The sequence below is a fragment of the Phodopus roborovskii genome, unplaced genomic scaffold, assembly GCF_943737965.1.
Source record: "Phodopus roborovskii unplaced genomic scaffold, PHOROB, whole genome shotgun sequence".
In the NCBI taxonomy this organism is placed as follows: domain Eukaryota; kingdom Metazoa; phylum Chordata; class Mammalia; order Rodentia; family Cricetidae; genus Phodopus; species Phodopus roborovskii.
In genome coordinates this window covers 24,247,702-24,264,234 of record NW_026126434.1, presented here as the reverse complement: position 1 = coordinate 24,264,234, position 16,533 = coordinate 24,247,702, and the positions used below count along the sequence as shown (strand labels likewise).

Below are 16,533 nucleotides of genomic sequence, written 5' to 3'. Positions count from 1 at the left end.
GCTGTAGAATAATCCTTCTGTACATTGTGTAAATTATGTTGTGATTGGCTTAATAAAGAAACTGGCCAATAGCTAGACAGGATAAGGTTAGGCAGGAAAACAGACTAAGGACACTGGGAAGAAGGGTGTTGTCAGAGGAGTTGCCATGGAGACATGGAGAGCAAACAAGAGATGTAAGACGAAAGAGAGGTAACACAACATGGCAGAATGTAGAATATAAATGGGTTAATTTAAGTTGTAAGAGCTAGTTAGTAATAAGCCTGAGCTATCTGCCAAGCATTTATAATTAATATTGCATTTCCATATAGCTTATTTGGAAACTGGAAGGTAGAAAAGTTGAAAAGTTGGTCTACAGCTTGGAAGGCAGAAGCAGGTGGATCTCTGTGAGCCAAGGTTACACAAAGAACCCTGTCATGGAAAAAAAAAAAAAACCAAAAAACAAAAAACAGACTTGGGGATGTACAGTGAGTGGCACAATGCTTGTCTAATACATATAAGGCTCTGGTACCAATCCCCCAGTACCAAATAAATAAATATAAATAAATATTCAAGCCGGAGGTTGGTGGCACTTGCCTTTAATCTCAGCCCTCAGGAGGCAGAGGCAGATGGACCTCTGTGAGTTCAAGGCCAGCCTGGTCTACAGAGCTAGTTCCAGGACAGGCTCTAAAACAATACAGAGAAACCCTGTCTTGATAAAAACCCAAAAACCAAAATAATAATAATAAAATATTCAAGTCCCAACTACAAAAATTGGGGATACTTCAAACAGACATTGTGTGGTTCCCATATGCTCAGGTATTTGAAGAGTCATCATTTGGTGGAACTGCTTGCAAAGGATTGCAGATCAGAATATAAGCTCTTAGCCACTGCTCTAATGCCTGCCTGCTTGCATGTTCCATGTCATGATATCATGAGTTCTAAGCCTCCAGAATTGTGAGCCCCCAAAGTAAATGCTTCTTATATAAGATGCCTTAATCATGGGGTTCTGCCATGGCAATAGAAAAGTAAGACACATGACATGCTAGAAGTACAAAGACAGAAAGCAGGTATGACATCCATCAATAAGCATGATATCAAAGCAGTCTTCAGAGAAAGACTTACCATCAATGACAAGGAAGGGCATTCAGAAATGATAACAGGTCAGCTCATCAAGAAGGCACATGATAGAGAGGAGGGGGTTTTAGCAGCCAAACTTCAGAGGAACAGGGCAAAGTAGGACAAAATAATGGTCAAATGACTTCAACACTCCTTTCTCAATCACCAGAAGAACAAGTGGAGAGAAAACCAGCCAAGTCATACTATATATATGCATCATCAACTAACAAGCATTAACATTTATTAAAACAACAACAACAACAACAAAAGAGCAAACCTTCTCCATCAAGTATACTCAGGACAATTGCAGAATGGACCATACTCTGAACTATAAAACAAGTCTTGACAGATTTAGAAGGACTAGAATCATGTTCTCTGGCACAGTAGCCTTGTATCAGAAATCAGTAACAGAAAGCTAGCAGGAAAACTTCCAAAATTTTGGAAAGTAAAGATGACAGTTTAAATTAAGAATATATGCCCCCCCAAAAAAAATAAAGCCAAAGACAAATAAATGGTGTCCTAATTCTGCTACAGTTAAGAAATACAAATATTTCTAATATCTGCTGTGGTATGCTAACAGAGCACATTATGATAAATGAATTCATATATGCTAATTTGTCAGGTGTAATAAATTATTCACAGTGTCAGCCTCATTGCAGATCAAGCTACTCCAGGGACAGCACAGATGCAAATGGTGACCTAAGAAGACCACAAATTCTCACAGGCCACAAGCCACTTGTTCTCAACATGCTTTGAGTCCTCTCTTCCACACTCTACCTCATGGCTAATGATGAGGTAGAGTGCATAGAACTATAGCTCCTGGGGACTGGAGTGCTCCACAGAAGCAGAAGCCTCCCTCCCACACCAAGAATCTGTGAGCATGCTGCCTTATCAGTGTGAAGCCTGGACAAGATACATAGAAGAGACCTTGCAAAGGAGAGCCTGGGCTACCCCAACCTCTAATCAAAGTGGCCTTGATATAACCTCCAAAGAATGAGAAGTTCATTTGTTTGATAACAATGATGGAACCCTGATAATGGGGACATAGCTGTGAAGGAACAGGGAATATAGAAAGACAGATTGGAAGGAGGCACTGTGTTAGGGGAAGATGGCAGGAAGGGTATTGGGAGCCAGGTCTGCCTCTAAGTACACATGTTCTCCTCTCAGAGCAACCATAAAACAATTGGTGGTCTGATTTCCTCAGGAATAACATGTTTCAGAGGGAGGTGGCAGCCCAGTAGCTAGCAGCCTTGATAATCTCAAAGGCCAAGCTGGTGTTCAGCTCCTGGCTCTACAAACCATTTCTGGCAATGAAAGGACTCCAGGAAGGCTCTCATCAATGAGATCATTAACACAGACAGTGGAGGGGGCAATGCAATGGCTCAACAGGCTAGGCTGGAGACCTGAGTTTGATCCTTGTAACCCAGAGAAAGGTAGAAGGGGAGAACGGATTCCTGCAGCTATCCTCTGACCTCTACATGTGCTGGGACACTCTTCTTACCCACCCTACCACCACCACCACCACCACACACACACACACACACACACACACACACACACAATTCTAACAAGAAAAAAAGAGACTGCTATCCAGTTCTAACTTAGTCTAATATCTGACATGAGCAGTGTGAGGAGGAGGGGCTCCTCTGGCTCACAGTTTGTGGGACAGAGTTCACCAGAGGAAAATGAGGCTTCTGGACACATCGTCTCCAGAGTTAGGAGACTAGAGATGTGGATTTGGTGCTCTACTCCATTTCCCCCTTTTCAATCAGAGACCCAGCCCACATGAATGATGCTGCCCACCACATTCAAGGTGAATCTTTCACACCTCAATTAACTCAGTCTAAAAATTCCCTCAGAGACATGCCCAGAGTTTTGTCTCCTAGATTATTCTAGAACCTGTCAAGTTGATAATATTAATCATTCCATGTGTTAGATCCTCTGGAACTGGAGCTCTAGTTGTGAGCCACCACATGGGTGCTGGGGATTGAAGGTGGGTCCTCTGAAAGAGCAATCAGTGCTCTTACTACCAAGTCGTCTCTCCAGCCCAGGGAGTACTTTTTTCTGACCCACTCTCTTGCCTTTTCCTTTGTGTGTGTGTATGATGATGTCTCATGGGCCCCCAGTCTGGATCGATTCCCTGTCCTCTACAATGAATACTCACTGACTAGCTTTAAATGTACCTAATTCTCTCAACTCCTTTCAGATCTGCTGTTGGGCCAACTTGGAAATATCCTATCCTTTCTACTTTTACTTTTTTCCTCTGCTTTTTTTTTGGCTTTAAGTTCTTTTTCAAAATTATTACATTCATTTATTCACTGGAAAGGCTCATGCCACAACATGTACAATCACTGCCCATGGAGTACCAAAATCTCCTCCAACACTGGAGTAATTTCTGACACTTTATAGTTTTTCTTAAGATTCTTAAGATTCACCTTGAATGTGGTGGGCAGCATCATTCATGTGGGCTGGGTCTCTGATTGAAAAGGGGGAAATGGAGTAGAGCACCAAATCCACATCTCTAGTCTCCTAACTCTGGAGACGATGTGTCCAGCAGCCTCATTTTCCTCTGGTGAACTCTGTCCCACAAACATACACATATGTATGACAATGAGTGGAACTCTGCCCCACAAACATACACAGATGTATGTATGTATATATGCATACATATATATATAGAGAGAGAATTTAAATACAATTCATCCATTTTGATGTAATTATTTTTATTATTTAATTTCAAACCATCTGGCTTCTATTATGATTTGCCTCTCTTACTTTGTATCTGGCTACAGCATTTTACTGACTTCCAGCTTCATTCTGCCCTATCCTAAGAAGACACACCATATGATTCTAGCTGTCTCACATCTGGGGATGTGCAGCCAATAAACTGGCCAATTCTGGTAGTGACCATGTGTGCAGAAAACACACAGACATTCTCCAGCTGAACATAGTGTTCTGTGTTTTCAGCATGCAAATTCTTCACATTCCTATTGAGTTTTTGGTGATGCTGATCTGTTAGTCACTGCCCATGGAGTACCAAAATCTTCTCCAACACTGGAGTAATTTCTGACACTTTATAGTTTTTCTTAAGACTATGTACTAGCATTCAAGCTTCTCATTTGCCATTGTCTCTGATCACTGCCCTATGTATCTCATACCATACCACCCATCCAAAATCACAAGCATCCCAAAGCACACCCCTTAGAACTGTCAATTGCTACCAATGGCTTATTGCTAATAGGCTAGAGGTTGTTTTTTATTTGTCTAGAACGTTCTTGAAAGATATTTGGTGGATATTATGATCTGAATCTCCTACAGACTTATGTGTTCCCAGCTGGTAATTTTTTTTTGGGGGGGGGACAGGGGAGTGGCAAGAATTTGAAGGGTTAGGGCCTAGCTGGAGCAAATGGATCACTGTGGGCATGCTGTTGATAGACATGCCAGAACTCTGGTCCCTTCCTCTCACCACTGCCACTCTAGGAGCTATTCTGTCACCCCTTTCTGTCAAGAAGAACTAAAACCTCTGAAACCATGAGCTAGATAAATCTTTGAGTTGTTTACATCAGGCATTCTGTGACAATGAGAAGGGTAATTAACACAAGAGAGAGACAGTATACAGATCATGGTTGGCAATTATTTTTTCTCCAAATAAGAGATCACATTATTGCTTTAACAGACAACTATGAGTCCATGATATTTCTTTTAAGGTTTTTACCTTTTATCCACCAGTGTCAAAGGTTAATATATTTAGTGGTAGTTTACTTTTTTTAAGAATTATTTTTATTTTAAATATGCATGTCTGTATACATGTGTGTACATCACACATGTGCAGTGCCTGCAGATATCAGAAGAGTGTGTTGAAGATTCTAAGAGTCAGAAAACCTGGGAGTTTGTTGTGAGATTGTCTCTCTTAGGGATGTCAGGAGCTACACCCATAAAGTCTCACCAATATGACTACCTAAAACGGAGCTGAACCAAGAACAACAGCAGACATGATAGACAACATACCAAAGTGGATAGGGGAAAGCCAAAGAGGATTCAACACTACACAAAAAAAACCAGAGGCAACCAAGGAATGCTGAGAGTGGGAAAATAGTCTCCCCAGGAAGAGCACACCAACTGCTTATCCAGCACCAAATATTCAGTCCAGAAAACAAGCCAACATTTTACAGACTGAGGTTACACTTATGTATTTCAGAACATGCACATATATGCATACATGTTTACAACAATTAATGAAAAAGAGGCTATGAATTTGAAAAAAAGCAAGGAGGGATAAATGTGATGGGTTAGACGGAGGAAAGGGAAAGGGAAATGATAAAATTATATTATATTCTCAAAAAATGAAAGAAATATGTGTTTAACCCTGGAATGCTATTTGTAAGGATTCATCAAGGACTTAGCTAAAGTCAAAAGTTCCTCCAGAAACTTTTTTCTAAATGGTTCTCCTGAGAAATGCAGCCAAAAAGATGTGAGGGTAGATGAATGGACAGCCAGAGAGAAACACAATAACTCTAAGATTGGCACACAGTAAGACGACTGCAAGTACTAAAAGCACAGGCAGGGAATGGAGACCTGGGAGAAACAACACACAGTTCCAGTCCAGAAGCCATCAGACTCAACAGTCTAGCACTAGCATTTCTGCTGAGGCGGGAAAGGGCCATATTACAGCTCAAACAGCAAGCCTTTGTGTCCTACTCAAACCTCCATCTGACTGGGCAAAGCTCACTGTACCTGTCAGGGTCCTCTGCTTTACTCAAGTCTACTGATCTCAAAGTTAATTTCATCTCAAAACATTTTGGCAAGTATGTGAGAATATATAAATGTGTGGATACAGTGGTCTAGTCAAGTTGACATATTAACCACCAGAGGATCCAGCCAGGTGGTTGGAAGCAAGCCTTCAAACCCAGCATGAGAATCAGCCTGGCTATTCATTCTTGAAAGAGATTTCCACCTACTGCACTCAAAGGACAAAGAAACGTGTTTTCCTGAAGACCAGAGTTGAGAGAGCATCTCTATTAAGTGCCTTTGGAAGTTCTCTATTTGACTATTATCTAGAATTGAACTTAGGCTTTATCTCCTATCCTCCAAGCCCTGAGCCACAAAATCTGAAGGTCAAGCCTCTAATCCCAGCACATATGAGCTGAGGCAAGTTGGAAGCTAAACTATGCTACAAAACAAGTAGTTCTCAGTTAATATCAGTTCTGCTTGAGTTCACTGCTTTAATTCAAAGGAACATTTTTAACTACTTTTTTCTCTCTCAGCTAGCCCTTGGTTCAATGAAGAAATCTGGTCAGTGGTCTGTTCCCCCCTATTCCTGGCTCCCAACTCATGCATTGGAAGATGGGCCACAAGGCTTGGAACAGGAAGGGAATAGCAGCTGCTACTATAATCCCAAGTATGATTTGCAAGCACAGTCATCAGGACTCCAAACAAACTAGATCTTGGTGTGACAGATAAAAAGAAATCAAGAGTTGCTGGGACGTTTTAAATAGCCTGATAAAGTTGGGAAGGGACATTGCAATTCACTGAGACAAGGAAGATTGTGGGTAGAGCTGCTGTGGGAAAGACTAGGCGTTTGTGTGAACATTGGATGTGAATGTCCATTCGATGTGCCTATGGATTCATCAAACAAAGCTGGCTCTGAGACTGGAGCTCTGGAGGAAGGTCTGAGCCTAAGACACAGTCTGTAAGCTTACTGTGCTTCAGATCACTCAGAGAAGGAAGTAGATGTGAGATGGGGTATGAATGCCATGTGCCCAGCACTGTATCCTTGGTCAGGGAATCAGCACTGCAGCTGCAAGTGGGATTCTAACACTAGTCTGTATTAGCAGTTACATAACATGTGGTCACCACCCAAATACACATTGTCCTCATCAGCTATTTGCTAGAGTTCTGTGCCAGTTCTGTGGTTTAAGAGGAATGTGAAGAATTTGGACTCAGCCTGGGAAAAAGGCAGCCATGTAGTTGAACAAAATCAAAGAAAATGAAATCCAACAAAGGTTAGAGGGAATGAGATGAGCTTCTCAGAGATAAGAACAGCAGCAACTGGCCCTGTTCTCTGACGCAGAGGGTCTGAAAACTCAGAAGTAACTTGCTTCAGGCAAGTAAAGCAAAAGGAAACAAGTTTCCATGGGATACTTAGATCAGAAATAAAAGGGAGACCGACACCTGCTGTATTAGTGGTAAGACCCTGAGGTGGATTCCCACTGTCCAGATCAGAGAAGTTAAGTTCTAACAGATTAGATCAGTTTACCAGTATGGAAGCTTCAATTCACATCTCTGTGTAGTGAGTCTAAAGCTGTTCTCTTGAAACACATCAAGCTCCATAATGGAATTGTACGATAATGCAGAAACTGATTTCTGTATTAGCAAGCTCTTCACTTCAGATTTCAAAAGTTATTTAGATTGTGAGCAAAGTCGAGTACATTTTCACAAACTGGGTCTACAAGATGGCAAAAGAGCCTTAAAATTCTCCCCTGGCTTGGGGTCACAGGGTCAGGTTCTGAGAGAAACAGTTGCCAAGCACAAGCAGCAGTTTCCCAGGCAGCCAGTGTGCTCCTGTTTCCCTACTTCATGATAAAACACATTCTCAGCTTTTTAAACTTCAGGGCAGGGCTGGGGAAGCAGCTCGGGAGCAGATTTGCTGAGCACACCCGCAGCCCCAAGTTACAGTACTGGCAGCAACAAAAACAAATTTAAAACACACATTAAATTCTAAAACATTTAAAATTACAACAACATAAAATAAAGCATACATAACTCAGTGGTTAAGCATCTAGGATTTGAGTCTAGCATGTTTTGTTTGACTTTACAAGGAATGGGCTTTTAATAGATCTCACAGTTTGGGTGTGCTTGGTATGTTCAAAGAACCAGGAATTGTCTCCAAGGACAAGAAATGCTGAGAAGTCAAACAGCCCCAGAAGCAAAGTAGTACATTAAGATATCTTAGGAAACACCCCATTGTGTTGTGACCCAAAGTCAAGGCAGGACATCTATGGACATCAGAGAACACCCAAGAGAGAAGGGTAAACTCAGCTGAAGTACTAAGAGTCTCACTCACCCAACAAACACCTCTGGACTAGCACAGCTAGGGCATCAGAGAAAACTTAGCCTCAGCTCTTCCTTCATAAGCAAGCAAACAACTCGCAAAGGCTGCTGGAGGGTCAGTGGTACAAGCTGGATTAAACAGAACCAGGTATTCTGTTTGAGTAAAAGTCTCTGCAAAATCAAGCAAAGTCAGTTCCAATGGCTGCTAAAGTAAAACATCTCCAGAATGGAGGTTTATGGCCCCTACCAGTGCCCTCAGAGCAGCTGGAATAAGGGCCATTCAGTGGACAATCAGGGTTCAAACCTAGCTAGAGTAAGGGACAGGGCCATGCAGAGGGCAATCAGGGTTCAAACCCAGCTCCATTGCTACACAGCTGCTAACCTTCAGCAAGCCACTTGGCCTCCTCATTTGAGAAGCAGGCAGCAATGCCTTGCCTCACAGGAGACTAACAACGATAAATCATAGTACATATGTGTTCCATGTAGAACAGCAGCAGCTGTAGCTCAGCTGGGTCTTCCTCTTCAATTATCTTCTCCCTAACCATCTCCCCTAGTCCTTTAGGCTAGTACTATGGACCTGCACACAGACACTAAGTCAAGGAATCACCTGATTCCATAATGCATTCTCAAGAGAAAAAAAAGCTGTTTAGTTGAGTATCCAGGCCTGGGGTGTGTGGATCTAAAGCTCACTTAACCAGCTCTTAAGCTGTGGAAGTCTAGCATTTCACTCTACTTATAGGTTTACAAGCTGTATGCTACATTTTTGAAGGATGCTAACAGAAGATGCACTGCTGTCTGAGACAAAACTTCTTAGTAATAGCTACAACCAGCATATATCCATGTTTGTACAGGACATAGACTATGTCTTAGCACAGGAACCTCAGGCTCAGAGAAGCCACATCTCTTCACATGGATAGTAGTGTGCCTGACCTGTGCCCTGGAGTTAAACATCTTCATTACAAAGGTGCCAATCACATTCTGCTCTGGAAGGAGAGACTACTGCAAAGATGGTCACTCTACACACATCCTCAAGCCAAGCATGTCAGTTCACCCTATCTCTAAGTCATACACACATAGGAGAATTCCCTACACACCTGGACTCCTGACCTAGAAGACTCAATATTGCTAATATGTCGATTCTCCGCTAAATAAACTACCCATTCAACAAATGCCCAATAAAATTTCTAAATGGATTTCTTTTATGTATTAAGTGACACATTTATTCTCAAATTCATGGCAAAGGCCTTTGAAACAGTCCAAACAACTTGGAAATCCTGGAACTCACTCTGTAGACCAGACTGACCTCAAACTCAAGGGATCCAGCTGCCTCTGCCTCTCAAGTGCTGGAATTAAAGGAATGCATCACCTAACTCATTTTTAAAAATTTTTAATGACATTGATGTATATTGGTGTTTTGCCTGCCTGCATGTCTGTGTAAAGATGTCAGATTCCCCAGGAACTGAATCTCCAGGAACTGAGCTGCCATGTGGGTGCTGGAAATTGAATCTGGTTCCTCTGGAAGAGCAGTCAGTGCTCTTAACCAGTGAGCCATCTCTCTAGCCCCTAAGGATTTATGCTTCTTAAGATGACAACACCATTAAGATTGATTCAAAACACATGAAAAAAATGTTCAACACTGTTAGGTCTCAAACCTAGGGCAAATGGCTGAGGTGTCTGTTTAACATATCAAAGTGGGTCCTGGCCACCAGGTTTCCTCTGCATCCCTCAGACCCTACCTGCTACAGGGTTCTGGCCAATATGCTCTGCACCTTACCCTAATCTTCTCCAGTCCAAGGACTGGGTTGGGCTGCCCCTCCCTATATAATTCAGTCCTTTTGACTATGCCAGTCTCCTTTTTTTCTCTTTCTTTCTTCTCCTCCTCCTTCTCCTCCTTCTTTTTTTCACCCTTTTGCCCTTTGGCCTGTTGGTCTTCTGGCTCTCCCCTCCTGTCTCTCCTCACATGGCCCAGCTCAGGGTGATGTTCATTCTGGGCTCTCCAAGATGTCTCTGCCTCTGGTGATGCTCTCCCTCATATCTACAATAAACCTTCACGTCTACCATACCTAGGAGCAGCCATGTACTCCTTTTATATTTCTTTCATTCATTCAAACACTATTAGTAATAATGAAGCAATGTGGTACCAAGACATCCCTATTGGGATATCTAACCCTAATGGTACAAGCAGGCCAAGAACTGTGAGGACAAGCAGCTGGTAGTGTATCCTCTGGTGGGGGTGTGAATGGCAGAGCAGTTGGCAGTTTAAAAACATAAGCATGCCTCTTCCATGTGACCCAGTCATTCTGTGCCTACCCAAGAGAAATGCTAGCCCATCTCCATGCACAAGAAAAACTCCAGAATTTGTTTCTGTAACTGTCAAAGCTGTATAAATAAGCCAAAAGTTCATCTGCATAACTGAATAGTGTATGACAGGAAGCAGTGAATCACTACAGAAAATAGAAACTAAATGCAAAAAAGAGATGAGTGGCTCTCTGGAAAGTGAGGGGCAGTTGGGAGGGAGGGGGAAGTGCCTTGTGGGATGATGCTTTACTTACTTTGACCACAGTAATGATTTTATAGGTAGGTAGGTAGGTATGTATGTATGTATGTATGTATGTATGTATGTATGTATGTATATATACTCAAATGATCAATTTTTCATTTAAGGCATATGCAATTATTGGATCTTAATTAAATGTTAGAAAAAGTATTCATATCAAGAGTAACTAAAGTTCAAAAACAGATTAATTTGAACTGTGAAAGAAATGAAAATTCCATCTTTTGTCACTTTACAATTATGATGAAATTAGGACGAGACTAGGCTAAATTAGTGGTAAAGGTAAACAAGATATGGAACTTCAGGTGTCTCCTATCTCACTTTGTCCAGACATCCAGATTTTTCCTTCCATATACCTACTATTCCACCACATACCTACTATTCTGTTTTCAGAGAAGGGGCACATTGGTACTGTTTGATAAAATGATCTTTGTGTCAAAGGTTACAGCTAAAACAAAAAGCAATAGCTGAGAAACATAAATAGAAACCATTAACACACAGTTGGCTTTCTAGAATAGAAAGTCATTTGGTGGAGGAGCAGGGACAGGCTTTGAGAATCCAATGTCTGAGGATAGCAAGATTTGAAAGTTGCCACCACATAAGAAGCCACTCCAACAAAAGAGAAAAGTCATTGTTAAAAGAGGAAACAGTGTAAGATAATGGCTCCTGGTTTCTAATACACCAAAACCTCCTCCAGCTGTGGAGGTAGAGCATATGACTACATAAGAACATAACAGAATACTCCTTACCACTCAAAAGCCACCACAGCAAAGGGATAAATCCAGGACTCTCACTGATGTATTTCAAGCCTTTTGAATTGATGCTCACGTTGTACAGGGACATCAGCATTAGACTGAAATGCAAAAGAATACAGTGTTGATATGCTGGACTATCCATATTGTATTTCTCCTTGAATTCAACCCCTACTCTAAACATATTTACATCTCAGATGTTCAACTATAACATCTGGGTAGAACAATTACAAAGTGGAAGACACGTTTAATGGTTTTCAGCTGCAGAAGGCCATAACATAATGGGAAGCTTTAGCAATAATACTGTGACACAACCTTCTTTGTTGTGTCTCATGAGAAACCTCATAATCCTATTTACCAATGTCTTACCCCTTGTAGTAACAAGCCTGTATTTATATTCAGGCAACTCTCAATTTATTTGTTCTGTGTTCTTGAGGTTCAATGAAGCCATCTAAAGTCTAATCATAGCTTTTATCCAAAGAATGTATCATGGTCTAAGAACAGTTCACAGGCTCATATGTTTGAATACATGTTCCCCAGGTGATAGAACTATCTGGGAAGAATTAGGAGGGATGGCCTTATTGGAGGAAATGTGTCACTGGGGACAGACCCTGAGGTTTCAAAAGACTTTTGCCATTGCCAGCGTGCTCTCTACTTCCCGTTTGTGGGCTAAGATATGAACTCTCAGTTGGGCCTCCTTTGTCATGCCTGCCTGCTGCCATGCTCCCCACCTTGATGGTAAAGGACTCTTATCCCTCCTGGACCATAAGACCCAAATTCTTTTTATAAGCTGCCTTGTTCATGGTGTTTTATCACAGCAACAGAAAAGTAACTAAGACAGGAGTTGATACCAGGAAGTAGACTACTTGCAGTGACAGATTTGACCATTTGGGTTTGGAGAATGGGAAGGCTTGGAAACTTTGGGCTAGAAAAATGATTAAATGGTGTAAAGCAGAGCTTAATTGACCATCCTAATAGGAGCTTGGAAGACAGTGCTGAGTGCAACAAGGACTACGGAGGACCAACCCAAGAGGTTTCATAGCAGAACACTATTAGCAACTCAAATTATCCCATGACCTCCATATGTGTGCCATGGCACGTACATGCTCACATTCACATATATGTGTGACATGCACATGCCTGCATTTCACACAGATACGTTATATATACATTAACAAAGAAGAAAGGCTAGATAACAGCTAGGGGTGTAATTCAGTGGCAGAGTACTACTTAGCATGCCAAGACTTCAGGTCTCATCTCAGCACTGGGGCAAAAGGCCAGGCAAATTGTATGTACAGAATTCTGACACAGCCACACGCATCCATTTGAACCCCAAAGCTGCAGTGCCTCTTCTATTTCCTTTTGCCTGAGAATTTTAATGACAAGACTTCATTTTAAAATTGCCAATAAGCTTGCAAGAAATGGAAGGAATGTTTCTTTGATCAGGTCCAAAGTGAGAGGTGAGACCATGACAGGTTCCAGAAAGTGAGAGCTCCCATTAGAGTGCCTTCATGTGGAGAGACAGAAAGGAAAGCCCCAGGAAGACATAGATGCAGTCACAAAACCCGCTGAGAACCAGAAAAGAACAAACACACATCATAATCTGACCACAGAATACAAAACACAGAGTGTTTCAAAGTGTCAGAGTAAAAGACATCCCATGGAAAACTGGACTCTCAGCATCAAAGACAGAGGTAACTCAATCGGTAAAGCACTTACCGTGCAAGTCTAAAAACCTCAGTTTGACTCTCCATAACCCACATAAAGTGGGACATGGGTGCTGTGCAGCAGTTCCCTCCAAGTTTGCCTTCCAGCTTGGAGGGTTGGCAACTTCTTAAAACATAGGATGTAAAGGGAAAGAGAGACAACAGGACATTCTAGAATATGATATTTACTAGGAAGTGAAAAGACAGGATTTGGGGGGGATAGCCTACTAAGACAGGAAATGATTCAGGAAGTCCCTGAAACTAACCAGATTCTCTAGTCCTCTTTTTCCCCATAAACATTAAGAATGCTAGAGTCACTCTCAGACAAGACAAGCCACAAAGATGACTCTGAAACCAGCCCAGCCACCTGAGAGAAGCAAGAACCAGCTGAACTATCTAGAAGACATAAAGACTGGATGAACTGCATGGAAGAGGCTCAGCCCAACTGAACAACCTGGAACATGACTCCATCCTGTTGATCTCCTGCACACTGCAGTGTGCTTCAGGTTTCCAGCTTTGGTGAGCTGCCATCCATAGTGGAGAGGGCTTTGGTGATGCAAATGTCTTTGAGTCATTTCTGCTTTTATAAGTAACCCATATTCCTGTAAGTGAACTCAAAAAACTCACTGGTTCATCAAATTGCTCTTCTATGGCATCTGTACTTTGGTTCACTGTGGACTCCCTATCTGGAGTGAGTAGATGTGGTATTCTATTTCCCAAGAAAGATCTGTCATGCAACAGTACATCTGTAATCCCAGCAATTTTATAGGGATGGGAGGCAGGGACAAGAGAATCTCTGTAACAGTGGGCCAGCCTCACACACATCAGAAAGAAACAAAAGATACCCTGTCTCAAACAATCTAGAAAACCAAGAATGACTCTTAGGGCCCCTACATGTGCACTATAGTATGCTTATCCACATCCATGCCCATGAACATTCATACACATGCACACACACACACACACACACACACACACACACACACACACACACACCATACACACAGTTGTTTTGTTTTTTTGTTTTTTTTAAAGAATGTCAGAGGGCAGGCAATGTGTGTTTTTCAAAGGAACAGAGGTATCACTGTAACCTCAGAATTAAAAGCTCACCAAAAATATTTTCAGCAAATAATATAAAAGAAATATCAAGAGATTTCCCCCCCAAACAAACCTGAACTACAAAACTTTGAAGGAGGAACTTCAGAAAAAAAGAAAACAACCTCAAAAAACTGTGCTAAGCTATAGAGAGAAATGGGAAAGGGCGCCATGGTACAGGGACACAGACAGGGAAGGAAACACTGGTATTGAAGGCAGTGATAACTGTCTGATGCTGTGACTAACCTTTTTCCAACAAAGCAGGGACACAGTCTATAAACACACATGGCCCAGAATGTAAGAACTAAATCATTCTGAGATCCTTCTACTGTTCATTACTTTTAAGGATACACCAAATAAATTCAAGCATGCTTTAGAGGGATGCTAATCACTGAGGTAGACAAGTAGAGGTCAACTTTTAATGCTCTGGGGAGAAAAATAAACTCAGAAAAGGAAGATATCAGAGAAGCAGAGTGAAGGAACAAAAAAACAAAACAAAACAAAAACAAAAACAAAAAACAAAAAAAAAAACAAAAACAAAAAAAAACACCAAAACAAAACAAAAAAATAGAAAGGACGAAAGAGAAAAAAGAAAAAGAAAAAAGGGAGAGAATGGGGATATTGAGGGGGAAAAAAACTCAAACAAAACAAGATGGAAGGATAAAGCCAAAGATTGCGATAGCTGGAAATGTTGGCAGGCAGGATTAGCTTGCCAAAAGGCAAATTTGCCAAAAGGCAGATTGTTAGACTGAATTACATCACCACATAGCCACATAGTTCACACAAAGGGTGAAAGTAAAGGAATAGCAGAAGTTACCCCAAGCAAACACTAAGAGAAAGCAAAGAGTGAGGGAGCAAAATTAATCTAAATACAGAGCACTCTCCAGACAAGGAAGTTGACTGCAATGCCAAACACCCAGTTCCTGAGGAAACCATCATCATTCTAACCTGGATGCACCTAGACTTGCTCCTCAAAAAAGTGCAATGGCTCAACAGGTAAAGGCACTCACTGTCAAATCTCATGACCTGAGTTTAATCCTAGGGACCCATACTGTGGAAACAGAGAATGGACTCCCACAAATTGTCCTCTGATCTTCATGTGCATGCTGTGGCACATACATGTGTATGTGTACACCCACATTAAATGTGATTACAGTTTTTAAATCTACACCATATTAAAGAACACATCAAAAGAACTACAAAGCAGCCAGTGCACAGCAGCAGAATCTCACTATACCTGGTCCATTACACTGATTCTCTGATTCACCATGCAACTAAGTCTAAAAACTATTTTAATTGCTTTGAGATAGAATCTGACTACACAGCCAGAGTTATCAACCTCCTGTTTGAGACTGACTTAAAAAAATATTTTTATAAAGTTTTAAAACTCCAGACAATACTTGGAAAATTAAAATAATATCTTTGGGCTAAAGAGACCACTCAGCAGTTAAGAGCATTTGCTGCTCTTCCAGAGGAAGAGTTCAGTCCGCAGCACCACTCTGGGCCAGTCACAACTGTGTGGAACTCCACGGGCTCTGACACCACTCTCACTCAAGTATACATAGCCACACACATAGTTTAAAAAATAATTTCCCCTCCCAGCTATAAAGAATGCCTCTATAAAAATAAGCTAAATACTAGGAGTAAAATCAGACAATAGTTAGAATTGAACAATAATGAATACATAGAGTATAAATTTTAAAGTAAAGCTAGTGAAACATACATAGAGTTTTAGGGGTGGAAAGTTGAAAGTTTATGAGTACAGTAATGGTAGTCTGGACTGCACGGCAACAGCCCTCTCATTTGTAGTAATTATAAATTCTGGACACAATAAAAGAACCCTCTCTTAAGAGGATCTGTGAGCAACACCCTCTTCCAAGGAAAGAGTTTCTCCAAGTGCAGCAGGCAAAGGAAGAGGGAACATGGGAGGCTCCAAGGCGTAGTCACCTAGTGCACACGACAAGCCCTGAGGGCTCAGCTGGCCGGAATTACAAGTCAGTTTGAGGCAGACACTGACGCTAAGACAAACATAGGCTCTCTTGAGGAAAATCCAGCAGAGCCCAGTGGCCCTGCAACATATCCTCTGCAATGGCCATGAGATGTTTAACTAGGAGGGACAGAGAATATGTGGCAAGCTAAGTTCTTCCTTTGGGTACAAATTTAGACTTGCCTAAATGTTCTATGGCCATTATTTTTTCATATAATAATTAATGTAAAAGTTCTATAAGGATTACAAGTTTATCAATTAAGGTAGAATGGGCAATAGCACCATGCCAGGATG

General features: G+C 41.4%; 1 protein-coding gene across 1 annotated transcript in view; it reads right to left on the bottom strand.

The window, feature by feature from the left end:
• Positions 1 to 16,533, bottom strand: part of Hsf2bp (heat shock transcription factor 2 binding protein) — a 73,803-nt gene that overhangs the window by 18,078 nt on the left and 39,192 nt on the right. Inside the window, exon 8 of the mRNA XM_051187033.1 lies at positions 11,449 to 11,552. Coding sequence (XP_051042990.1) covers positions 11,449 to 11,552 — 104 coding nt within the window. The remainder of the gene's footprint in view (positions 1 to 11,448; positions 11,553 to 16,533) is intronic.